Below are 27,432 nucleotides of genomic sequence, written 5' to 3' on the forward strand. Positions count from 1 at the left end.
GGGTCCTGGGTTTAGTAACACTTTAAAGTCAAATCCACACAACTTATATTTCAGTTTAATTTGTTTCATTGCAAGTGATTACATGCAGACCTCATTTTTTGTTCCATTACAAAACAGCAACTGGTTTAATTAACAGAAGTCCACTTAAAACTAAAATACATTTCTATTTTTAAATGGAGAATAATTGAAACTGTGCAGAGATACAATTTTATTTTGGACACTTGAATTTGATCATATACAGTAAAGCAATTTGGCAAGGTTCTCTAGAGAAAAGTTAAACACTGAAAGGAAAACCACCTATTTAGGAAGCATAAAATGCATAGAAGGTTGGTTAACAAAAAACACAAACACATAGTACAACACATGACTGTTCTAAGAAAACACAACATAAATACAGACACAGTGTTACAATCCGTGAAAAAGGACAGAACAGGTACAGGCGGTATGGAAAAAGCATGTTTCTGAGATTATTTTAGGCATACTTGGGAATGGTTTATAATCTGGAAACCTCCACCCTGAACTATTTCAGATAACAGATTTAATAGAAAATAAAATAAAAGGCTAAGCTCATAATAGTTTTCACATTTTAGAGTAAACTTGTGCCTAGACTATGCACATTAAACTGCTAAAAGTGAACTAGTAGTATGTACATTAAATTCAGTCCATATTTAATGAAATATAAAATGCCTAAAAGAAGAGTAGTTCCCAAGACACGGAAGCAACATATAGCAAGTAGTAATCACATTCAACTGGACTATATATATATATTTTTTCCAGCTTTGAAGTTTCATAGCTTCTGCAAGCCATGTCTTCAGTTCCAATTCTAGAAATATCTCCACAGTTCTCTAGTTCTAACTCAATGGTACCTTTTTGGGAAGTAAACATAGAACCATTTAATATCATAAGATGCAGTCAGCACCTTACCCAAAGTTGCCAACATTCTGTAAAAAATGTTTAGGGACATCTTTTTCTCTGTAGGTAGAGTATTCTTTTATTTAGGGGTGTGGCATTTATTTGTAGGCATGGCATAGCAGAATTTAAAAAGGTGGCGCACAAGCGGTAAAAAATGGACATGGCTTACATTATGCCCAATGGTGGGTGTGGCTTAAAGGAATGTGGTTAGAGTCTGAGGTGACTTACATAGTGGAAAATGTGTTAGTATATAGGGAATGTAGGTAGGGCAGGGGGTTGGGGTGTAGATGGAGAAGAGAAGATCCACCTATCCTGTGCATTTATGGATACACACAGCCTGGCTTGGGAGCACTAAATACAGCGGGTAACAAGTCAACTACATATCTCTGTACCCCGCTGTGATTGTACTGCTTATAAGGATGCAATTATGAAATAAAGATGGCTTTTTAATGGATCTAAGAATTGCAGCCATTCGGATTTGTGTTGCTTCAGTGCCCCCTAGCATTGCTGTAGCTTTTGCTATGGGGGTACATGGAAAAGAGGAGGACTGGGGAGCATCAGCAGGGGACCCCAGAAGAGGAGGTGCGGGGACCACTCTGTGCAAAACCATTGCACAGAGCAAGTAAATATAGTACATTTTTATTTTAGGGAAAAAAGCTATTTTTACAGTGGGTTTAACTTTTATTTCAGCTTTTTTTTAAATTCATAAATTTTCTCTACAGATCAGTTAGTGGTCTTTGTGTATTGCTTTGATCATCACACTTTAATATACCATTCACTCATAATGGGAATGGGGGCAATCTAATATTACACCAGCAGTACTCAAGTAAATATGCTCTTCTCTTAACCTCCTCACCCATATAATGCATGTGTGTAACAGCAAAAAGGGTGGGCTTTAATGCCCACATATCACATGCATGCATCTATGGGCAGGAGAGCTTTTTGTGCCAAGAGAGCGAGCACTGGGTGCTCCCAGCACAGCAACGGAGCTGTTGAAGACAGCTCTCAGGCGCTACTAATGATTGGAGCCTGGTGGAACCAACACCCGATCACAAAGTCACTGGGACAGCCAATCACAGTAGTCACAAGATGGGATGCTCCTTCCTGCCCCCTGGATGTAGAGACTGTTAACCACTTAAGAACTGCCCACGTACATTTACTGCAGCAAGACGGCCTTTGGGCCAGATGGGTTTTACTGCATCCGTTTCCCTGCAAAGGTAAGGCATAATGGGCTACTATGCATTGCATAGTAGCCCATTAGGTGTCAATTACCCAACACCGAAGCCTGTGATGTCACCGATGTCCCCGCTGGCTGGAAGCGTCCATCTTCAGCCCTCTTCCTTTCCGGGGCAGCGAACTACGGCTCTGTGACTGGCCAGAGTTGTGTGATGTCAAATGCGCGTGGAAGCTGCCAGTCATGGCATAACCCCAGCTAGAAAGGGCACAGCGTGTCCTTTCTAAAGTGCATACATTGGCGCATGCTCAGAAGAACTCATTGTAAGGGGAATTGTAAATATCTCCTAAACCGTGTAGGTTTACGAGATCTTTCCAGCACCTACGCGGTAAGCCTTAATCTAGGCTTACCTGTAGGTGAAAGTGGTTGTACAGGGGGTACAACCACTTTAAGCGCAAAATCACATAGCTGTACGCGACTCATTCACGGCTCTGGGGCACGCGCCGCCAAAGCCACGCTCCCACTATGATTGGACACAGCAGGAGCCAATCAGCAGGTCCAGCGGTTGTGATGGACGGCGGCCACCCACGATCGCTGCCTGGAGAGACAGAAGGACGGTCTGCCTATGTAAACATGTCTGTCAGACAGGAAGAGAAACATCTGCGATTCCTGCTAATCAGGAACACAGATGTCTCGCTTCCTCAAGCGCATCCATCCCCCACACAGTGAGAAAACACTGTTCCCCAAAAAGTGTCATCAAGTGTCAGATTTGTCCACCGTAATGTCAGTGTCTTGCTAAAAATCGCCGATCACCGCCATTACTAGTAAAATAAAATAAAAAGTTTCTAAAACTATCCCGTAGTTTGTAGACGCTGTAACTTTTTAATACCAAAATTATTTAGCAGAATACAAATTGGCCTAAATAGACAGTCTATTTTTGTTTATAGCGAAAAAAATAACCGCCGAGGTGTTTAAATACCACCAAAAGAAAGCTCTATTTGTGGGACAAAGAGGACATAAATTTTATTTGTGTACAACATTGCACATACTTGCAATTGTCAGTTAAAGCAGTGCAGTATCGAAAAAAAATAGCCTGGTCAGGAAGTGGGTAAAACCTTCCAAAACTGAAGTGGTTAAAGGGATGCAAAGGCTGGGTGGGATGGGTTAAATTCATATATCTCATTGTTCTTCCCTCCTTATACTTTTAAGTTACTTCATTTTATTATTTTATGTCTTACTCAATTCTTTGATTATTTTTAAACTTTCCTCTTAAAGCAGTATTAAACCCAAAAGCAAACATTTATATTGCAGCTTACCAATTCATTTACTCTTGCCTTACAGCCAGCTTTCAACAGAACAAACTCTCCTGCAAATGCAGCAGCTAGAGTGTTGAGACAAAAATTTACCATTGACAGGGGTGCTTACAATGAACAGTTTTTATTTATGTAAAGCCATTGCTAATAGACAAAAAAAAGTTGCTGTAAAGGCAGGTAAAGTTCTAGCTGGAGTTTGGCTTCAATTTGTTAGTGTACCTAAATCTGTTAGTACATCTAACAGTACTCCTCTCCCCAGACTAACAATGATGCTGTTGAAAGATGTCTGTTGCTCCTTCATTCAGAATTTGGGCACCTTAATACAGGAGATGTGTTCCTGGACAGATCATCAGTGAAATCAGAGGGGAAAGGCCAAAAAAAAAAGAAAAGAATGTAGCCACCACATCTAACGATTGGTAAGCTGCAATTAATTACATTTTTGGTTTCAAGCTTAATACAGCTTTAATTCTTTTTTTTTTTTGGTACAGCCTGTAATTTATGATTCCCATCCCCATGAGTTAGGTATAGGAATTTTATTCTAGCTAGGCAATTAGGATTTTCAGAAGCGGTCAGCAAAGGGTTTTCTATTAATGGCATTCCATTCTCACCAGCCCTATACTGGGCCATATATGGGCCAATCTTTTTTCAGTCATGATAAAACATTTCAGACCGATTATTTAAGACATCAGGTTCTTCAAACAATTTATCTACTCAACACTACTTTAAATTAAACATCCAAAATGTTTTCCAACATGCAGGAATTTTCTCCAGCAGACACTTCAATTAATAATGCATGCACATATTCATGTTTTATTTGCTGGACTGTATAAAGTTTTAAGCATTTTCTTTTTTTATACCTGGGACTAAAATATATTTTAGTTGGGCAAATATGAATATATATCTATAAATAGACCTAATTTACTATTGCCAGTAGGTAGAGAACTATGGTCCTTTTCTCAAGCTAACACATACTTTTTTCTCTCCCTCTTTTTGTTTTTTGTTTTTTAACCACTTTCAGACCGGACCAATTTGCTGGTCAAAGACCAGACCACTTTTTGCGATTCGGCACTGCGTCGCTTTAACTGACAATTGCGCGGTCGTGCGACGTGGCTCCCAAACAAAATTGACGTCCTTTTTTTCCCACAAATAGAGCTTTTTGGTGGTATTTGATCACCCCTGCGGTTTTTATTTTTTGCGCTATAAACAAAAATAGAGCGACAATTTTGAAAAAAACGCATTCTTTTTTACTTTTTGTTATAATAAATATCCCCCAAAAATATATAAAAAAACATTTTTTTCCCTCAATTTAGGCCGATACGTATTCTTCTACATATTTTTGGTAAAAAAAAAATCGCAATAAGCGATTATTGATTGGTTTGCGCAAAAGTTATAGCGTTTACAAAATAGGGATAGTTTTATAGCATTTTTATTAATAATTTTTTATTATTTTTTTTTTTTTACTAGTAATGGCGGCGATCTGCGATTTTTATTGTGACTGCGACATTGTCGGGGACCCATCGGACATTTTTGACACATTTTTGGGACCATTGTCATTTATACAGTAATCACTGCTATATAAATGCAGTGATTCCTGTGTAAATGACACTGGCAGTGAAAGGGTTAACCAGTGGGTGGCAGTGTAGGGGTTAAGTGTTCCTAGGGGTGTGTTACTAACTGTGGGGGGGTTGGGCTTTCATTTAGTGTACACTGATCTCTGCTCCTATCACATGGAGCAGAGATCAGCATCACTAGTTGCTAGGCAGAATGGAAAAATGTTGTTTATACAGCATTTCCTCCATTCGGCCGCGGCGATCGAGTCCGCGGGTCCCGCGACCGGACTCACGGGGGTCCCGACCAGCGCGGGAGCACGCTGCCGGCGGCGCGCTCCCGATGGCAGGGCGGCATCGAATATTGGACGTACATGTACGCCAATATGCCTGCCCGTGCCATTCTGTCGACGTACATCGTCGTGCGCTGGTCGGGAAGTGGTTAAACACAGCTTAATTTAAGTAGCAAAATATAAAAAATGGCTTATTTGGGTGTCATATTATGGTTTTTATTGATAGAAACTGTGCAATAATAGAGAGAGCAGTGGAGAGTGGTAGAAAAGGGAGATATAGAAATCTATAACAGTGGTAAAACAAGAATTAACCAATTAAAGACCACGCCTCTTTTTCAGACTCAGTGTTTACAAGTTAAGAACACTCTATTTTGCTAGAAAATTATTTAGAACCCTCAAACATAATACATTTTTTTCTAACACCCCAGAGACTAAAATGCACAGCGGTCTTACAAGCGCACTTTTTCTGGGAGAAAATTCACTTTTTTTACCCTTAAAAATCTCCATAGGTGACGTTTAAAAAATTCGACAGGTTGCGTGTTTTGAGTTACAGAGGTCTTTATTTATTCTTACTTATTTTACTTGATTCTATTTATTTTTACACTGTCTTACAAAAATTTTTTAAATAAATCAATTTGGGTCACTTTTATTCCTATTACAAGGAATGTAAACATCCCTTGTAATAGAAAAAAATCACGACAGGTCCTCTTAAATAGGAGATCTCATATTTGGACTTGACTTTTAAATGCAATAAAAGAAAAAAAAAAAAAAAAGATAAAATTGTCATTTGAAAAAATTACAACAAAAAAATGTGCCTTAAGACATATGGGCAGAAGTGACGTTTTGACGTTGATTCCACCCTGCTATGGTATGGAGACGGGTGGGGGCCCATCTTCCACTGACTCATCTCCATACCCAGCCACGGACAGGTCCCGATCGGCTCCGGTAAGCGGCGGAGTGAGCCCCTCTCCCGCCGCTAACGGTGATCTCGTGGTAAATCCGCCGCAGAGACCACCATTATCGTTAACAGGATTGCTCACTGAAAAGATGGATACATTGGTTATGGCAGCAGCTGCTGTCGTTACCGAGATATCCATGTTCAAAGTGCCAACATATATGTACAGGAACCGATCGGCAAGTGGTTAAAGTGGAAGTAAACCCTCCTATCATTTTCAGCCAAAGAAAATTCCATGTTGGCCTCTATTTAATCTTCAACTGCCATGATGCTGCACATGTTATCAGTTATGACTCCAGTCATTGGAAGATTTCATAGTTTGGTTGAGAGCACAACCAATATGACCGTTACATTCCTGTCAAGTGCCAGAAATGTAACTTTTTTTTAAACTGTTAAATCAATGAATTTACTTCTGCTTTAAAGTGGTATTAAGCCCAACAATTTAATATATTGCATCTTACCAATCATTTGAAGTGGTGGCTGTATTGAAGCACTATCTTTTTATTTTTTATTATTATTATTATTATTATTATAATTGTAAGCTTTTTTCCCCTCTGCAGTAATGAACCACCTTTATAGTGTCTAATCTCTGGAGGGAGGAGCAACACAGACACCTTTGGGCTGCAGCATTGTCAGTCTGGAGGGAGGGGAATGCTGGATGTACTAGAAGATTTAGATACACTAAAGTTGAAGCAAAACTCCAGCTCACACTTTTTAAGCAGCAAGCCCTTTGTTCCTTAGAGGATAAAGGTTTTACATAAATAAATGTAAGTATCCCTGTCAGTGATCAATGGTTTGTCTCAACCTAACTGCTACATCGGCAGAACAGCTTGTTTTCTTGAAAAACAACAGACTTAGTGGCTGGATCACAAGATGAAAATAAAAGGAAAGAAAGCTTAAAAAAGAAAACTAATATAGCCATCATATGTAAGAATTGGTAAGCTGCAGTGTAATAAATCTTTGCTTTTGAGATTAATACCACTTCAATGATTACAGGAGGGTCCACACCTCCCCTTCTGGCTTTGTATGGTTCTGTATAGATTTAATTTTTAAAATGAGAAGTCGTGGGGGTACCGAGTCTCATGAGGATAACCCTGTACTGAATGTTTATTTTATTCTACATAATAAAGTCTCCAACATTCCACTGTGTTGCACTCTGTATGAGGAGCTGCCGAAAGAATATGAATTGTTTCTTCTTACTCTTTACTTTAAAATATACTAGAGGCTCACCTGTATTACACCTTCCATCATGCTCACCATCTTGTTCACAATGGCAATTACTTTGTGAGTTCGCTCAGTAGGACTGATGTCTGCTCTGTACTGACTGGACAATACATACCGGCAGGTCATATATAACACATAGGTAGGAGACAGTTTGAAGTGCACAGTGGAACTATTTGTATAATTGATGACGGCAGACAGGAAGGAGTCTTCCGCTGTAATGACACAGGAATTAACATCAATTCTATTACTCCACTGTGTAATTAACATTTCAATATACAACACAGGGTTTACTAAAACCAAAACAAGTAATCAGAGGTTACATGTATTTTGTATTTTACCTCATTCCCTCACATTCCTCTTTGCTGTTAGGCCCCTTTCACACATACGTCCCGTTGAGGTCCGTCGGTCAGTTTTTCAGGCGGACCTTAACGGACGTTCCATTCACCTCTATGGAGCGACGGATGTCAGCAGTGACATGTCCATTGACACCTGATCCACTAAACACAGATCGGATGAAAAAGGACAGGCGGATCAGTTTTCAACCGATCCCCACATAGGAGAGCGAAACCCTGACAGGTCTGTCTCTGCACAGTGAGTGGAGACAGACCTGTCATCTGCAGGCTCAGCAGGGAGCCCGTGAAAACAGACATACAAGTGTGAAAGAGCCCTTAAGCATCTCATAGATTACTTGATTTTCTTTCCTTTCACCATGGTCGGTTGGGAGTAAAGATAAATGCCCAAAGTCTCTTTCAGTGCCATTGTATTCTGTCAGTGGGGGGAGGAAGCCATCCCGGTTGGCAGAATACAGTTATTACTGCTAGCAGTTTGACCCATGTATGGCCGGGCTTTACTCTATTGTTCAAGCAGAATTCTGTACAACTTATTTGCTACCATCCATAACTATTACCCCCTAATCCACACTGGATATAACTGGACAATCGAAATATGGCCAGTTTAACAGGGACTGTTGACCATTCCTGCTAGTCAATTGTTTGTCTTTATTTGAAAGGACACTCTGGAAAAGGTTTCTTACTCAGCTGCTACAGCCAACCATCCTGGTAGGAGGGATTATTTCATCCATCCAGTTTGTGTGGATGGAGGTTAGACACTAAGGCCTCATGGACACAGGACAATATAAAAAAGCCAGTAGCGTCAGCTGTAGAAAGCCGTTGCTGTAGAATGAGTTTTGCAGCATTTTCATTGTTAGGGGTTTAACATTTGCGTTTTTTTTAGCAAAACTATACTTCCACAAAAACCTACGGCTCAAAACATCTCAGAAAATACCCAACAGCCATGTTTTTTTTTATTTTTGCGGTTTTCAGCATTAGAACATTTTTTACAGCTTAAAAAAAAAAAAAAAAAATGCCTCTTCAATCCCACTAGTTGGGAAAAGGCCCCTTCCAAAAATTGCTGATAAAAGCCTGTGTACACAGACACATTGGGGGTTATTTACGAAAGGCAAATCCCCTTTGTACTACAACGCAAAGTGCATTGGAAGTGCAGTCACTGTAGATCTGAGGGGGACATGCAAGGGAAAAAAAAAAAAAAACAGCATTTTAGCTTGCACATGATTGGATGATAAAATCAGCAGAGCTTCCCCTCATTTCAGATCTACCCCTCAGATTTACAGCTTGTAGTTTGCACTTGGTAGTGAAAAGTGGATTTGCTTTTTGCAAATAACCCCCATAGGATAACATGCTGGGGAGTTTACTGGCTGCAGAAAAAAAACAAAAACGTCTGAAGCCAAAAACAGCAGCTGTAAAAACATCCAGTGTGCATGAGGCCTAACAGTGTATGGGCAGCTTATGTTCTCTGGAAGCCACTTCTCCAGGAAAAATTCTGTGGCAACTTTGCTCTACTGTCCACACTACATTCTCTGCTGGCTATGCCACTAGCTCCCACCTCAATATCTTTAGTAGCTTTTCACTGCACTATAGGCCAATCATGTTCAATGATGTTCCCAATATTCTATAGCCCAATTTCTTTTTAAAAATACCACCTGTAACATTCATCCCCCCATTTTCTCTGTTCCCCTGTGCATTGTATGGTCTTTTGCTTTTCACCTTTTCACCTTTTATACATTGCTTTCTTTGGTATGTTTTCTCTTAACACTGTTCCCGCAGTTTTCCGACTGCCATAATGGAAACTGACTATAAAATGCTACATGGCATTTCATAAATACAGGTCACGCATGTGCTCTACCTCTTCCCACTAAGTTCAATACTTATGGCTAGATTTCAGTCATTATCAAATGGCTTGTACAATTAGCACCACCACCTCTACACATCAAGAGATATGGTGGGGTTGATTTACTAAAACTGGTGTGGGCAAAATCTAGTGCAGCTCTACAAAGAACAACCATTTCTCAAACTTCTTCTCTTTTTGTGCTCATTCAACTATACCTCACTCTACTCACAATCTTATTTCTCTCCACCACTCAGAATCACTCCCAATAACAATACCATAATTTGATTTTGCCTAATCGCCTCTGTGCCCAGTCTACAGTTAGATAGTGCTGCACCCTCTCTCCCCCCCATATATCATATATCTCCTTTGTGCTCTATTTTCCAACCTTCTTCCATGATCATACACTTTCTGCCTTTTCGCAAAAAAAAAAAAAAAAAAAATTAAAACGTTTTCCTAATTTGAATGATCATACAATTAAATGTAAGAAGTCTTCTGACTGGCACTGCTGTTGTACTGATCAATTTCAAACTTTTCCTCATTCTAAACTGGGGGTAAAAAATACATAGTGGGTGTCAAATTGTTGCGGATGAAAGCCAATGGAAATTTCCACAATTACCATGTATTATGGCCAGTACTCGTTTATAATGGATGCAATTTTCTCTGCTTTCCAATTCACATTTTATATATATTTTTTTTTAAATCACAGAGCTTTTACAAATTGGATGTGATAAAGCACTGCAAAAAAAAAAAAAAAAAAAAAAGAATTTGGCTTGCACTGCCTGGCATTTTTATTTATTTTTTATTCACTGATTACTCTCCTAACCAACATAGGGTTTTGTCATAAGAAGTGACCCTGGGCTACCCGCGCAGTTATACTATTGATCAAATACATACATCAACATCATGATCATACAATGTCTACAATGGCCCTTTGCTCAATACATTTCTGATCAATTAAACGTATGCATTGCAAAAAAAAAAAAAAAAAAAAAAAAAACTCAGTTATAACAAAACAAACCTATGTCATCTGCCCAAGACAAGTCTCTAGGAATGAACTGAATAATCTACTCACAGTTTTCTCTAAACTCGATGCTTGCAGGTAACACATGCTCAGGTCCATGAGCATCCTGAGGTCTAAGAAACAAGAACATGTGATTATAAAAAAAAAGAAGTACGTAATGAAGTCCAAATCTGCAGCGCACCAACAGATCTTTTAAGGGAAAAACATTTGAAATGCAGGTGAATAATGTAAAAGTAAATTTTTAAGAATTTATGAACAGATCGCATCTAATGTGTTACTTGATGTTTCATACTTGTGCAATGTGTATGGGAGTTACCTGCATATATTATTAATACAACACACATACAATACACTGCAGCTGCCATCTCAGGAGCTCAAGTAACATAAAAAAAAAAAAAAAACACACATGGTAAAGCTCAGACAATGATGAAGAAACACTTTGTTATACGAACACTCAGGTTTGAAAAAAAATATAAATGCTGCAAAGGATTTTTTGTAAATAAAGCCATTGAAAAACTAAAACCAGCCATACATGGATCAAAATTCAGCTGTTTCAGCAGGAGCCAGATGAATTACAATCCCTGTATTGGCAGGGAGGTTGCCCTGAAGTCTATCTACCGGCTGACTTCTGTACAACCCCCCACCCTTTCGGATTTTCTCCGCTCGATCAGTGCTGCAAGCTATAGCCTGTAATGCTGATCAGTGTATTCTCATGGCATATTCAGTCTCCCCACTGTCATAATACAATAGCTAAGCAGGGAGGATTTGTTCAAACTGCTGGCTGAACGTAGAAAAAACAAACTCATCTATGGGCTGCCAAAGAGTTTTGAGCAACTCAACGAAAAATAAAAATAAAAAAAATAATGTACTCAAATTTTAAAACATCCGGACAAATTAAAATTAAGTGGCAGCAGAAGTCAATATAGGTAACATGCAAGGGGAATAACTTGAATAATAAGTGTCTAGATTATTAATTATCCTATAAATCCTTTTACTTTGTCGTCTAATGAAGGGGCACGTATTTCATTAATTTTTTTTATCATGAACCGAGTCTCTAAGAAGATAAATAATTGTAAGAAAAAAGGTCATTAATTAATGGATTTGTGCATAAACTCAAATTACAAAAAATCTACATAACTGGTGGAGAACTACCTACCGTAAAGTGTTTTATTGAGAAATTGGTGTCAATTCTTTTATTAGCAACAAGACAGTAAGAAAACCAAAAAAATCTCCTGTACAATTTTGAGATACAATTGAAGTTTGTTTGTTTTTTTAAAAACTTAAAGTGGTTGTACCCAGTGAAGTGACTAGTATTGAGTTATACACACACAAATCCTCCTATACAAGTTGTATCTGCAGCCATTTCTTCCTTAGATCGCTCTGAAAACAACAGGAAAGGATTTCAAAGGATTACTTCTAAGATCAGTATCAGGGAGCGGGGAGCTAAAGTCTTCACATGGCCAACAGCTCTGGAAAAGAGATTAAATCCAAATCCAGAAAGGTTTCTTCACAGTAAGAGCTGTGAAAATGTGGAACAGACTTCCTTAAGAGCTGGAGCTGGTTTATGACACTTTAAAAAAAAAAAAAAAAAGAAAAAATTTGATTACTTTTATTCCTATTACAAGGAATGTAAACATCCCTTGTAATAGGAATATGGCACGATCGGACCTATTTACAGTGAGATGTGGGGTCAATAAGACCCCATATCTCACCTCTAGGCTGGGAAGCCTAAAATCAAAAAAAAAAAAAAAAAAAGAAACGATCCTGGCTTCCCAGGCAAAGTGGTGCCGTTAATTTGAATGCAGAGGCCGGGCGTGACGTCATAACATCGCGCCCGGCCTCCGGACGATCATAGAGACTCCGGGGACCATCTGGTCCGCCGGAAATCTCTATGGTATCATCCAGGGGCGGCGGATCCTGTGACCGACTCACCGATGGAAGCAGTGAGTCGGTACAAGCACCGGAGGGCGGCGGGAGGAGCACCCCCTCCCGCCGCCCGTAAGAACGATCAAAAGGCGGAACAGCCGCTATGATCATTCTTATGATGCAGGGAATCGCCGGCTGAAAATACCGATATCTGAATGATGTCTGTGGCCTCAGGCATCATTCAGATATACCACCACAAAGCCCACGACGTCATATGATGTAGCTTGGGCGCCAAGTGGTTAACTATGTAGCTCTGAGCCCTGGATGGAGAAAGTGAAACGCCTCCCTTCACACAGTAGAACAAGCACAACTGTGAATAACAGTCACAGGCTGAGCGCTGCAGCTCCTTCACCACCGTTTAATCACTTGGTGTCAGAAAAGGCTGCCAGAAACGGAGTCATGCTGATAACAGAAGAAACAGGCAGCAGAGAGAAATGACACTAAAGAGATTTAACAACCACTTTAAAAAGGAGACGTACAGCCAAAGCTCATTTGTCTGTACTTCTCCTGTGGCTCATTCATTCTGCACTCCTGTGACCTTTTTTCAGCAGACAGCTGTCACAAAGCTGGTCCAGGCTGGGAAAAGATCACGATCATATGGACCTGAACCAACTTCTGCCTCAGCCTCTCAGCTAGCTGCCGAGAGCATGGGCTAGCAGCTCCAAGCCCCTCTAGTGAGTGCTGGGGGGGGCAGAGCAGGCAGCAATGACCGACAGTCACCAGCTCTCTGTTCACAGAGCTCTGAGAACCCGAGTGATCAGCTGTGCTTGATCGCTCAGTTCTCAGACTTGGAACCGGCGGGGGATTGATGCTGCATCCACCTAGGCAAGTATGAGTGTTTAAAAAAAAAAAAAAATCCAAAACTTCTTTCAAGTCCCAGCACCTTTAACCTACATAAATCCCCTTGAGTTTCTGGGCTTTTTTTCAGGTTTTAGGCATGTGAGGGTGGCGCAGCTTTTTTGTATTCATGTGAGGGTTACTTTGCGATCAATCTAGGAAATATTACTATTGTTTTTTTGAAGACAGACTATACTTTCTTTTGATACCATACTTTAAACAATATACTTTCTTTTTGCTGATTTCAACCACATAAAAATTTAAGAGAGGAGGCATAGTCTTTTTTTTTTTTTTTTTTAAGTTTGTCTGGACTTAAAGAATATGAGATATAGTTGTTCCACATTACAGGTCAAATATATGGTGTAGAAACAAAAGGTGAATATATTAGAATTTATTTATGAGGCTTTTTTTCCCCTCACACTTGACATAAAAGCAAAACTCCCTATTTTTTAAAATATATTGAGACACCCCAAAAATAAACCATTTTAACCGAAAACAGTTTGAATTGTTAGACTGAATGTTTTGAACATTTCTAAATTAGTTTTATATTAGGGTCCTGACATTAAAGCAGAAAAAAATGAATAAAAACAAACAAAAAAACTGCTGTTTTAACTCTTTCCAAAATTAAAAAAAAAAACGTTTTGAATAGAATTTAGCATAACTAAGTATAATAGCACGGCAGTAACAGGGTGCAAACATGCTCATGCCCGCTACTGCAATTGTTTTAACAACTTCCAACCGGGAGCACGTACATGGATGACCTCCCATTTCAGTGGTTAACCGGGATGATAGCTGCACCCACAGGCATCAACACGGTATCAATCTTTTCAGCCAAGGATTCCCTACACCATAAGAATGGTCACAGTGGCAGTTCAGCAGCTTGATTGTTCTTACAGGCGGTGGGAGGGGAGGTGCTTCTACTGGCTTGTCTGCGAGATCAATGAGCAGGAAAAGGATTCCTATGGCACCGGAAGTTGGCTATAGAAAACAGATGGTCCTCGGCCATCTCTATGACTCTGAGGACTGGCAGTTGTAAATACTGCCATGCACTCGGCTGGAAAGGCGAGATCGTCCTGTTTTTGATTTTCTTTTTATCTCAGGCTTTCCAGCAAGGAGGAGAGATGTAGGGTCTTATTGAACCCATATCTCTCCATAAAGAGGACCAGTAAGGCACTATTCACATTACAAGGGATGTTTACATTCCTTGTAATAGAAATAAAAGAAAAAAACGTTTTAAAAGGGAAAGTGTAAAAATAACCGCCAGTTTATTCCCTAGGGTCTACAGGAAAATAAATAAATAAATCATATATATATATATATATATATATATATATATATATATATATATATATATATATAATGCTCGGGGGTTCTCAGTAATTTTCTTGCAAAACAAAATTGAGTTTTACATGTAGGAGCGAAGTGCCAGAAGTGGCCCACACAGGAAGTGGTTAAAATTAAAATGCAGGCTGTACTGTGTAGAGTAGAAATTATATGGACAGCCATTTAAGCCACCAAACCACTGCTACATATTGCCTTCCCCATCAAGAGCCTCCACAATGGTTCCCAGGCTCCCCTAGCTTGCTCCAGAGCCGGGGACCCCAAAAGATAGACAGCTCTGGCATAGCGAGCGAGAGAACCCAGAAAAGCATAGCTTTTCTGTTCCCCTGTGATAGCAATAAAGTTCAGAACAAAAACAGTGTTTACAAAACTAAACTACAAGAAGAAAAAAAAAAGCAAAAGAAGTGTAAAAGCTCCACTCCTGGTTTGGCGCTAAAATTAATTTTAAGTCCCTTTTTTACTGAAAAGATTTGATAAACTGATGTACAAATATCAAGCAACATAAATTGGAACTACAATCATTTTATTCTTTAGGCCCTCTGCTTTTCTAAAGTATAGAATAATTTAGTGATTTTAGTCAGTAAGGCATAATTTTAGCATTTGTGCAAAGAATCGGTCCTTCAGCAAAAGGGTTAAGAGACCAACACTGATCCTGATCAGTCTACTCTGAGCAATATTAGGGAGGGAGCTGATGCCCTCTAGTGTTTGGAAAAGCTTGCGACTAGTGAAGCATGCAGCCCAACAAAATCACACACAACCAAATTTGTCTGACCCAACAGAAAATCTGTTTTTAAACAGAGCTGCTCATTATTTAACATAACTGCAGTAAATATTATATTTAAAATTTGAAAAAAATATATGTGAAATATATTCGAGACGACACCTAAAATCTTGGGTGTAATAACTATGAATATAAGTTTATAATCAGTATTATACTTTTTTTTATAGCACCAACATATGAATAGGTTGTACACATGAAATAAAAGAGGCACAGATTGCAGATCTTCCAGAAGAAAATGCATGGAAGAAAGAGACAAAGTATAATTTGCTAGGACCAAAAGATCCCAGCTAGGTGCTTTCTCCTGACTAGACAGAAAAACGTAATACCCAGAGGAGGGAGGGGGTTATATACTGACTGAGGACAGCCCATAGCCATAGTCAGGTGTTTTTTTTTCTACCTAGTTCTACTCCTGCAGAGGCAATATAACCCAATGGTCAATATTAAGGAGGCACTGTGTCAGTCGATGAACAAAAGAGAAATGGATTTTTGGAACACCAAAGCAAAACATAACTTTTCAAAGAAATTCAATTTTCTTACCTGCCATCCAGACTACGGTGTTCTTGTTGCTTATCCATGCGTATCATTGGCTTTACCATGCCGCGTTCTGTAGAGCTTCCCATTTTATCACTGTCCAACTTACTAGAGCCCTAGGAAAAAAGTCAAAACAATTTTTCACTTAAAGTGGATGTAAACCCTCTCCTATACCCAGTGAACTGAAGAGCCCCAGGGTACACAGAGATGAAACAAATCCTCCTACATACGTTTTACTTGCATATCTGCAGTTTTTCCCAATCTACACTCTTTGGAAAGCGCAGATTGTGTTAGAAATCTAGTTTCCTCTTCCAGCAGTGGGTGTGGTGTCTGAGCTTACACTGTGCGAGACCTGATTGGAGTAAAGGCCCACACCTCCACTCCACATAGGCAGATGAAGAAGGAAGAAACATGCAGAGCTGCATTCTGAATTGACAAGCTCAGTGCTCATCTCCCTTTAAGCTCCCTCCCCTAAAAAAATGTTCAGCTGTTATTTCATGTGTCGGAGAAATTGTCAGAAGTGAAAGAGGAACAAAGCAGCAGAAAGACAGGGCACTTAGCGCTTTGGGGAGAGCCAAGTAAACACTACAGATATATGTGCCTAGGTCAAAATTTCACAAATGGGTTTTACAAACACTTTAAGATAAATATGTTTAATACATTCAAATAAGTTTTTGTTACGATAATTTAATCTTTCTATATATTCTAAAAAAATAAGTGTCCTATTCTAAGCTCAGGTTGGCTCAAGATGATGAATGTCTGTTGATCCGCAAAATGAACGTACTGATATAAAATAACCAATGTGTCTGCCTTTTTCCTCAAGTTTTCAAGCGTGGCCCAGGATCCTCAAAACGTAGGTCCTCCTTCGGTTAGGAAAAAAGCCCACTGAGAAGACAGTGTGTGAGTGATGCACACAAAACCAACTTCACAGGTGTGCAGAGAGGCAGATGATAAAGATGTGCTCTGTAAACAGACACAGGTGTAGAAGAATGGTGGGAATGCTTGCTTGCAGACATGCATAGAGAGGGAATGAGAATCAGCTAAGTGCAGAGATGTCACTTGGGAAGCCATGTCAGCATATAGGAGTAAATGTAGTGTGTGTGTGTGATATATGTCACATTCACATTAACCACTTCCGGACCACTCACCGTCGTTATACGCCAGCTGTTTGAAGATGAATATCATACTAGCTGCCATAACCCCGGTAGCCTCTTCTTCAGTGAGCAGTCAGGTTTAAAAAAAAAAAAAAAAAAAAAAAACGTTCTCTGCAGCGGATTCGGCAAAAGATCACTTTAATCGGCGGCGGGAGAGACCCCACCCCGATCGGTGCCCCCTGTTGCTTATCGGAGCAGTCGGCATCGGCGGAAGCAATCAGATCCTTCCCGTGGCCTGTCATGGAGACGAGTAGGCGAGATGGCCCCCCACCCGTCTCCATATAATTGCAGGGCAGAAGCAACGTCAAAATGTCACTTTCGCCCATAGCTCTTAAATGGCTTTTTTTATTTTTTTATTGTATTTTGGTATAAATGTGAGATCTAAGGTCTTTTTGACCCCATCCCCATATGATCACATATTTAAGAGGTCATGTCATGCTTTTTTTCTATTATAAGGGATGTTTACATTCCTTGTAATGAGAATAAAATATAAAAATAACAAATAAGAATAAAGAAAACATTTTTTTAAACACTTCCCGTCCCGATAAGCTGGCGTGAAGAAGCGAATGCATAGGGGTGAGTAGTGCCGCATATGAAAACGGTGTTCAAACCATACATGCGAGTTATCACCGTGATAGAGAAAGCAATAATTCTAGCCCTTTAAACGTCACCTATGGAGATTTTTAAGGGTGAAAGTTTGTCACCATTCGCCGAGGGGGCGCAATTTTTAAGCGTGACATGTTGGGTATCAATTTACTTATAATATCTTTAACATTAAAAAAATGGCCCAACTTTATTGTTGTCTTATTTTTTAATTCAAAAAGTGTATTTTTTCCCAAAAAAGAGCACTTGTAAGATCGCTGTGCAAATACTGTGTGACAGAAAGTACTGCAACGACCACCATTTTATTCTCTAGGGTGTTAGAAAAAAAAATTATAATGTTTGGGGGTTAAAAGTAATTTTCTAGCAAAAAAAATTTTACTTGTAAACAACAAATCTCAGAAAGAGGCTTGGTCCTTAGTGGTGTTGCACAGAAAAAAAAATCATCAAAATTCCTATGCCTGTTGCTAGGGGGTCCCTCGTAGTCTGCCTCCTTCAGTGCCTGGGCTGGTGACAACACTTGCCCTCAGCACAGGAAGGGCTCAGCTCTGCCCCCTCCCTCCGGTCAGTCATCTGGGACACGTGACAGGTCCCAGATGACCCCGTGACCAATCACGGCACTCAGCGCCAAATGCGCAGTGAGTGCCCAGCTGTGAATGCTGACTTTAAATTATTATTTTTTTAAGGGGAACTCCTCTTTAAGTGGTTAAGCAAATTCTAAGTAATGGTTTAGGGCAGTTTCACACTAATCTGCTGCGCTTTGGCCAGTGTAGTGCACCCGGGGTTTTCTTGCAAGTTAGCTGTGCTTTCTCATAGAGATGTCCCACAGTTTTGTGCATTTTCTGAAAGCGCACCTAAACCGTGGGGCGTAATAAAAGTCTCTGGGAAAGCACAGCTACCCAACACAAAAAAATGTGCGAAGCCACCCTTTTGATGTGCCTTACATGTAAATACTTTGCGATCGCCTGGCAAAGGCATCACCCTCATAGGTGCTACATTTAGGGCTGGGTCACACCTGAATTCCCCTGCAACATTACAAAGAACTGAGATTGGACAAAAAAAAAAGTGCAGCATGCTCAATTTTTCAAAAACCCACTGCACCACATAAAAAGCGGAACCATGCAATCTAAGTGCAGGCAAACGTACTGTAACTGCATTCTACAAATGGGGTGCCATTAGGAAAATACTGACGAGCACAGTAGATCACACACCCAGTGCTTTTTTAATGCGGTACAGGAAACGCACAAATGGTGCACATTTCCCCACACTGTGCTCTGGTGTGAACAGGCCCTTACTGAACAGTTAGTTCTGCTTGGTAGAAAACAAAATTAAACAAAACAAAAATATTTATACCTTATTGGACTGCAGTGATGAGCCACTAAGAACATCTCCTTCTAGGCCAAATGTGGTTTCCTGAACCCTAAAAAAAAAAAAGAAGAACAATGAAAAATGTTTAGCATTCTCAGAATAACACATTTTGGTTTCATTCTTCCCTCTGAATGCCTTCAAAGGATTATAATGAAGGACATTCTGGCATCACAAAATGCAATGCAAGCGATGTACTACCCATCAGAAAAATAGATAGTTGTCTGGTATTCAGGCAGACAAAAACATGGCATGTGAAAAAATACTTAAAAAGTGAAACTAAAGGCAAAAAAAACTTTGTTTTAATAAATCGGAGTAAGGAAGGCTTATAACACTTGTCCCGCTGAAATATGCAAATCCTTCCCTGAAAAAAAAGACATCTAGTTGGGAGAATATGCTGCTCTAAAATCTGGATCTTTCAGCACTGATGGTGCCTTTCCAGATGTGCATTCCATGCCTACTAATGCACCCCTATACCACCACAGATGCAGGTTCTTGAACTGAGCACTGATAACAGACCTGAAAGTCCCTCTCCTCTTTAGTAGAGGACGCGGTGGCCATGGTTGTCAAAAAGAATGTCAAAATTTTATTAGTCTGACCACAGAACAATTTTCCACTAATTAGTAACAAAACGTTCTTCCAGCTCTTCCTTGTTTATACCACTTACATTGCCAGCTTTTAGTTGCCCTGTCCCAACTTATTGGGATAGGTTACTGGCATTAATTACAAAGTTTGTTTTTTTTTTTCTTAAAATTATATAGTGTCTCAGTTTAAAAAACATTTGATATGTTTTCTATTGCAAATAAAATATGGTTTTAGGAGATTTAAAAAGAAACTTTAACAATAATTTTAAGATAACATTTAAAAAAGAAAAAGGGAAGCTTACCCCATCTTGCCCCTTTGCCCTCTAAACATCTGTCCAGCATCTGATGGTCTTTTACCAAGCAACTGGTCATGATTAGGATCCACAAATTTAAAAACATGGGATGACCCAAACTGCACCTTCACTCCACTATGTAACATGGTGGTTTCAGTGATACGCTGATCATCAACAAATGTATCAGCATCAATGCTTCTTGGGGTGACCGTGACTACTCCATCCATATTTGTAAGATCGCAGTGATGGGGCTGTATGCCTGGGCCAAACAACTGTTATAAAAAAAAAAACCAGCAGTTTCAATAGAATCAATAACAGCCTACAATTGTAATATACCTGTAATACTAGCCCTGTAACACAACTATACACTGCTACTTGATTATATTTCACAACGAACCATTGAAACTTGATATTTTAGCATTCTTTTAAACAAATTCTAACGTTAAACAAATCGAAAATAGTTTTTTTTCCTCTTAATGTACAATGCTTTTCTGTGAGGTTCTTTGAGAGATACAGCACTGTAGATTCAATTACATGTGGGTATATTGCTGTCTGTAGGAATATTAAACACTAAGGCCTAGTTCACAAATGCTTCCGTTTCTAAAAGAGCAATGTGTACAGCAAGCACTTGCATAGCTTTAAAGTGATTGTAAAATCAATTTGTTTTCCCTATAAAAATAACAAACATGTTATACTTGCGTGCCCTGTGTAGTGGATTTGCACAGAGCAGTCTAGATCCTCTTCTCGGGTCACTCTTCTGTGCTTCGAGCCCCTTCCTCCTGCAGAGTTCCCCCACAGCAAGCAGTTTTCTATGGGGGCACCCAAGCCGGGTCACAGCTCCTTGTGTCCATTCTGACATGGGCCGAGGCCTGGCCCCGTCCCCTTCTCCCCTGATTGGTTAGCTGAATTTGATCGTCTCAACCAATCAAGAGGGAAGAGTCTCGGATGGCCAAGACACTCGTGGTCATTGCTGGACAGAGATGAGGCCAAGGTATTAGGGGGGCCGAGGGGGCTGCTGCACACAGAAGGCTTTTTATCTTCATGCACAGAATGCATCAAGATAAAAAAAAAAACCTTCTGTTAAAGCTTTCTTATAACTTATTAATTACTGTAATCTAGTCAGGCTGCATACTGAGTAATATGCTTGTCCTATTTTTTATGATGCCATGTGCTACATCAAAAAGGTTAAAAAAAAAAAAAAAAAAAACCTTATCTGCCAATACACTTGCAAGTCAAACTGCTGCTCACACACACAAAAGTGCAGAGAGCAAATCTCCAGTGGTCCAACATACCCCTATGCTCACTGCTTCATGTAACTGAGCTTATGCTACCCCAGCAGGGCCATTTATTAGAGAAGTGTGCAGGGAGTATTGAAGTGAAAACAGGACATAACCTTCATTAAATAAAAAAATATAATACTAATAATCATAAAATAGTAATATCTTATGCCTGAAAACAACCTTATACTTGTCAAGAACCAATAATTGAGCCTTATGAGACATTCCAGCACCCACATTGCCAAGCTAATGGCTATAACGTCTATAAAGTATTTTTTCTGATGTAAAGGGGGGTTTCTAAAGGACTAAATACACATCCCACAGTACAAGAGAGGCTTTACAATGTTTTGACCCCATCATTGGACTTTAAAGAAGCATGGTGGGACAGCATCAAAGAGTCTGTCACAGCTATGCCATTAAAGCCAGTGATTGAGAAGCAGAATTAGATCTTGAAAAAGTAGGAATCATCAGTTTATCACGGAGCAGACAAAGGCCTTCTGAGAACCATGCCCTTCTGGGTCAGATTAGAGCCAAGAGAAGGTTTTTTAAAAATCAGTGTTAGAAGCTTAAAAAGGAAGGAAACATCTTGCATCAGGAAGCCGTGGAGAACTCTGTCCTAAAGAGAGAAGCTTGCATCCCTGATGAGTATCTACCATCAAAGGGGAAGTATTTTCCAGATATCAGCATTAGAAAACTGTGCTACCACAGAAAGGTAATGCCTTTCAAAAAACAACCAGGACCTGTCCCAATGAGTTCCCTCTGTAGAATCCTGATATAAAATGGAGTAAAAGGGAACTGCCTTGAAGTTACAGAACATGAGTCCCAGTACTCTCAAGTGTGCAGTGAAGACTTGAGCTGTACTGGGATCTGAAGAACGGCTCATCATTTTGGTATCCAGACTAATGTCTAAGCATTCTAGTTGAGGGTGGAATCAAGAAGGGCTTCTTCACATTCACAATCTTCCCAAAATCTTCTAATGTCTGCATGGAGATCCACAGGTTAGTTTCCAGCTCCTGTGCTGTTGACACTCTGTAATTGGTTATCTAGGTCAGTGGTTCTCAACTTTAAGTCCTAAAGTAACCCCAACAGGCCATATTTTAGGAATTTCTCTTAGATAAAATAGCTGTCCAAAATACCAAGCCATTGACGCTGATTTAAAACACCCATGCATGGTAAAGGAAAACCTGCAAACATGGCCTGTTGGGGGTACTTGAGGACTGATGTTGAGAACCACTGATCTAGGTGACCTCCTAGTTAGAGATCTTCCTCAGTGTTCGGAGAGTCCAAACCAGGGAAAGAACCATATGAAGAATAAAATTGCGGAGTTGAAGCAAGAGCAAATGGAAGACAGATTTCGGGGGCAAAAATAATATTATATTATATATATATATATATATATATATATATATATATATATATATATATATATATATATATATATATATATATATATATATATATATATATATATATATATATATATATATTACACATACATACACACACACACACACACACACACACACACTGTATATATTTCTCTCTCTTTTGAGATTAGTGAACTCATTCAATTTTGTAGCCTGTGCACACTACCTCCTGTATTAAGGGATCTGAGACATACTGAAGAAAAATATTTTAAGACTGGGTGAGGAGCTTATCGTCATCTACGGCAGCAATCTTGTTTTTTATTAACCATTACTTGCCGTTAAGGTAGCACCAAACAGCCTACCTCAAATAAAAAAAAAAGGGGTGATGATAGAGGTTTTGTGTAGATGTGACATGAACCAGTTATTTTTCTAAATAACTATTAGCCAGTAAAAACTGTCATTCTAAAAAGGCAATCACAGTGACATGAATCTGGCACAAAACTATTAGCACATTCCTTGGAGAAAACCAACTCAAGCAGAGCTGGAGAGAGATATTTTAGCTTTGCAGGACATGGAGCTAATCTTCGCTACATACCAAATATAGGGGTATAGCTATACATACTGATATACAGTATATAGGTATATACTGGTGCCTATTGTAGGCATCAGTATATCTGCAGTGCTGTGCATCAATGACTGATGAAGAAAATATATTTTGAATTACTATGTTACACACTATCTTTCAAGAGTAAAAAAAAAAAAAATGGATACAAGTGGTGTAAAATGTTTGGATATTAATAACTTTGACATCTTGCAATTCTAACAAGCAACATCTCACCTGTATAGAATTCTCCTCAAGTTTCTCAGTTCCAACTTCAGTGACACTTAGCTGAAGACGATAAAGCTTTGGCTTATCTCTAGAGTCTGATCCATCTCAATGTAGGAAGGAAAAAAAAAATTAATTGGTATGATCAGTCTAGATTAAAACAATTGTATCATTCTAGTTTATGTCTGTAACATTTATAATATAAACTTATAATAAAATGCATCCATTATTTCTGAACTGTGTGCCAGTCCATTGTTATTTATGTAAATAGCTCTCTGGATAAATGTCCAAGATTTAACCATAAAAATAGGATTTTTGACTTACCGTAAAATCTGTTTCTCTTAGTTCATTGACAGACACAGTGCTCAATTATTCAGAAGCATAGGGTTATATCGCCCCCTACAGGAGTAGGACACTAGGCAGAAAAAGACTTGGCTATGCCTTTGGGCAGTCCTAGATGATATACACCACCCTCTCTCCTATAGGCCTTCAGTTTAGTAACAAGCAGTGTCAGAAGCATTAAAAACCTTGTGTTTTCCGCTGAAATCAATGTAAAAGCATCAAACCTCATGACCGCTCTCGTTACAACATGCATCAGTCTGTGTTAATGTGTTATGATATGCATTAATGTGCAACATACAGTGCAGTGCAATTTGCGTTTTAATTCATTTCCATTAATCTCAAAAGGTGTAAATGGGGCCTTAGGGCTCTAGGGCTAGCAAAGACTGATGTGACTTCATGCCCCAGTAAATGGTAAAAAGCAGGCTGGGTCTATCCTTGACTGCAATCAGAATCTTTGAACAGAATTATATGAATTACAACAAACGTTAAACTATACCTTCACCTTTTTTAGAAAAAACAAAAAACTAACATCCTACACCCTCCCATCCTACACCCTCCCAACTCCCTCATATTAACCTCAGAGTGACTGGGGGGGTCTGAAAGACCCACTCTTCTACCACTTTTTCTGTAGGGCTTTCAGGACAGTTCAGCACAAAATAGGATTGGTAAAAGCAGTTACGTGAATCATCTGATTCATCCTGGAAAGGCATACAGAAAGAGCAGGATTTTAAATCCCCGGACCGCTACACCGACTGCGCAAAAGCTGATCACCCACGAACATAAGTACAATGGGGTGGTGTAGGGTGTTTTTTTCTTTTAAAATCTTTGGCAAAATGTTTTGTTTTTATGCATCACTGCACTGTGCACAATGTTACTTGCACAATAAACTAAATATCACAAATAGGAGGCCAATACAGGTAATGGCAATTCTAATCTAGGTTTGTTAAAGGAATATGAAACAAGACAAATCAGGGAAAAATGCAAGCAAGATTTTGAAACAGATGAGCACTTGATCCACTGCGTCATTAGTTTGTAAACATGTTATTACCTTCACAAGAATGAAAGTTGTAGTAGGCAAAGTGGTTCCTTCTGCCTGAGGATAGAACACACACACAGACAGGACCCAGGAAAAGACACCACCAGCAGAACAGACCATGCAGAGCATGCCAAGAAAAGCAGTAAGAGAGAAGACAGGAAAGTGTGAATTGGCAGCCTAGAACATCCAAATATTGTGTTTTTATTTTAATCACGTATGACACATACATTTAGTGGTGGCATTTATGTTAAATGGGAACCTTGTGTGTTTTTGGGTTTATAATATTAAAAACATGCACTAATTTATTCTTGGTAACAATGGAACTTTTTTTCTGCAGGTGTCACTACCACTGTACTTTCTGTGAAGAATTTCTATAGTATAAGTAAAACCTGTTCATAAAATTACATAATGCAGACAGTCACACACTGAAATAATAAAAGAATCTATATATCTATATATATATTTTTGAATTTACAGCTATTTCCCATTTAACTCATGTGCAAGTTAACAAATAAAATACTTAATGTTAAGATTAAAGTGAGCAAGGTGTGTGAAAAGTTTTGTGGCATTACAGACTATTAAAGAGCAAGGAAGCGTGGTTGAAATCCTCAGTCTGAAATCCACCTGCCTTTACCCACGTTAAACACGTGAATGGCAAAAGTCTGAGCATGACCTGTATATATTGCATGTTTTCTACCAAATACTTGGACATGTTTCTCCAAATACTTTACTAGCCTACATCTTGTCGATTTACTTATGTATTGTTCTACCCCCAAAATCACAAGGATGATTTTAGCAGTACTTTACCTTCTGTGCCTGAAATGGCCACACTTTTGCTAGTCCGTTAACTTCTTATGGACATAGATGTTTACAAGTTAAAAACTTTTTTTTTTGCTAGAATATTACTTAGAACCTCTAAAACACAAACCTTTTTTTATTTTTTATTTTATTTTTTAACACCCTAGAGAATAAAATAGCGGTCATTGTAATACTTTCTGTCACACTGCATTTGCGCAGCGGTCTTACAAGTGCAAATTTTTTGGAAAAAATACTTTTTTGAAATAAAAAAAGAAGACAGCAGTAAAGTTAGCCCAATTTTTTTTATATTGTAAAACATAATGTTACCCTCAGTAAATTGATACTCAACATGTCACGCTTCAAATGTGCGCCCACTCGTGGAATGGCGACAAACTTTTACCCTTAAGGCAACTTTTAAAAAATTCTACAGGTTGCACATTTTGAGTTACAGAGGAGGTCTAGGGCTAGAATGATTGCTCTCGCTCTACTGATTGCGGCAATACCTCACATGTGTGGTTTAAACAGTTTTCATATGTGGGCGCTACTCACTTATGCGTTGGCTTCTGCGCACAAACTCGGGTGGACAGGGTGCGTTTAATGTCATTGAGATGGGTGGGGACCATCTTCCCCACACTTATCTCCATGTCTAGCTAGAAGGACTGATCGGATCGCTTACGCCGGCGGTCCCTGTAAGCGGCAGAGGGCACCGGAGCGCAGCAGGAGGGAGGCCCTCTCCCACCGCCGATAAAAGTGATCTTGCTGTGAATCCACCTCAGAGGCCACTTTAATGTTGTAGCGGACTGCCGGCCGAAGAGGATACCGGGGCTAGCTGCTGCCATAACAACGATATTCGCCCTCTAAGTAAGGACGTATATCTGTGTTCGGCGGTCCGGAAGTAGTTAATATGGACTTCAAGCTAAACTATCATCTAGTTATTAATGCTTTCACTGTCAAGGCTGTACGGACCTACAGAAGTGCCCGCAGGTGGCCAAGTCAGTACGGCGTATGGACCTCTTGTGTGAAAGGGGCCTAAGGACTTGTTCACACTGGACATACAAAGTGTACCTTTATAGGGATGCACAGGTGTTCGTGCACGTCTGTGCAGGCAGTCCCATTGATGTAATTTGGAATGTAGCAACTGCATGAACAGGGCCGTTTCTCCCAATTTTACATCCATGTAGATCCACATTTCATGTCCCTGAGTTCACACTGTCTGCGTCATGTACCCACAACTACACGGACGTCAGATTGGGAACAGTAGCTATGCCCGTGCAGCCATTGCATCCCAACTGACATAAATGAGACTGCCTGTACGGAACACCTGTGCATCCATGTGTGGGTAAACATGGCCCCCCATGGGCATACACTTTAGTATGCCACATATGAATGGTGCTTTATCAGTAATTTACTCAGAATTTTGTAAGTTACGTTGTGTTTATGTGCAATATTAAAATGATTTCAGTGACTTTGTGAAAATAGCGTTATGATGAACATTTGCGCAATTTTTGTGGGGCCCAAAAAATCAGTAGCATTTTTCTTTATTCTACAGGTCATGTGCTTTTTAGAAAATTTCTAGTTTGAGGGGTCTTTTTAAATTCTAATAGCTGTAAGGGAAAAATAAAAACCTCCAGAGTTTTAGAACATTTTTTGAATACGTTTGATTTTCACCATTTTGCAAAAAGGCGCAATTTAACCACTTAAGGACCAGGCCTCTTTTTCAGATTTGGTGTTTACATGTTTAAAACTGT

General features: G+C 39.3%; 1 protein-coding gene across 22 annotated transcripts in view; it reads right to left on the reverse strand.

Annotated features, from left to right (window-relative positions):
- The window catches only part of AFDN (afadin, adherens junction formation factor), a 346,736-nt gene that overhangs the window by 162,077 nt on the left and 157,227 nt on the right, over positions 1-27,432 (reverse strand). For 13 of the 22 annotated variants that reach the window (XM_077486594.1, XM_077486591.1, XM_077486599.1 and 10 more), the window contains exons 9-15: positions 24,899-24,943; positions 23,521-23,615; positions 20,048-20,310; positions 19,150-19,216; positions 16,049-16,158; positions 10,678-10,739; positions 7,425-7,630 (exon numbers count right to left, since the gene is read on the reverse strand). In XM_077486594.1, the coding sequence (XP_077342720.1) occupies positions 7,425-7,630; positions 10,678-10,739; positions 16,049-16,158; positions 19,150-19,216; positions 20,048-20,310; positions 23,521-23,615; positions 24,899-24,943 (848 nt within the window). The remainder of the gene's footprint in view (positions 1-7,424; positions 7,631-10,677; positions 10,740-16,048; positions 16,159-19,149; positions 19,217-20,047; positions 20,311-23,520; positions 23,616-24,898; positions 24,944-27,432) is intronic. The other 9 variants (XM_077486598.1, XM_077486596.1, XM_077486612.1 and 6 more) reach the window with 3 other exon arrangements.

The sequence above is a fragment of the Lithobates pipiens genome, unplaced genomic scaffold, assembly GCF_037356315.1.
Source record: "Lithobates pipiens isolate NorthernLeopardFrog02 unplaced genomic scaffold, aLitPip1_a1.2 Scaffold_18, whole genome shotgun sequence".
In the NCBI taxonomy this organism is placed as follows: Eukaryota; Metazoa; Chordata; class Amphibia; order Anura; family Ranidae; genus Lithobates; species Lithobates pipiens.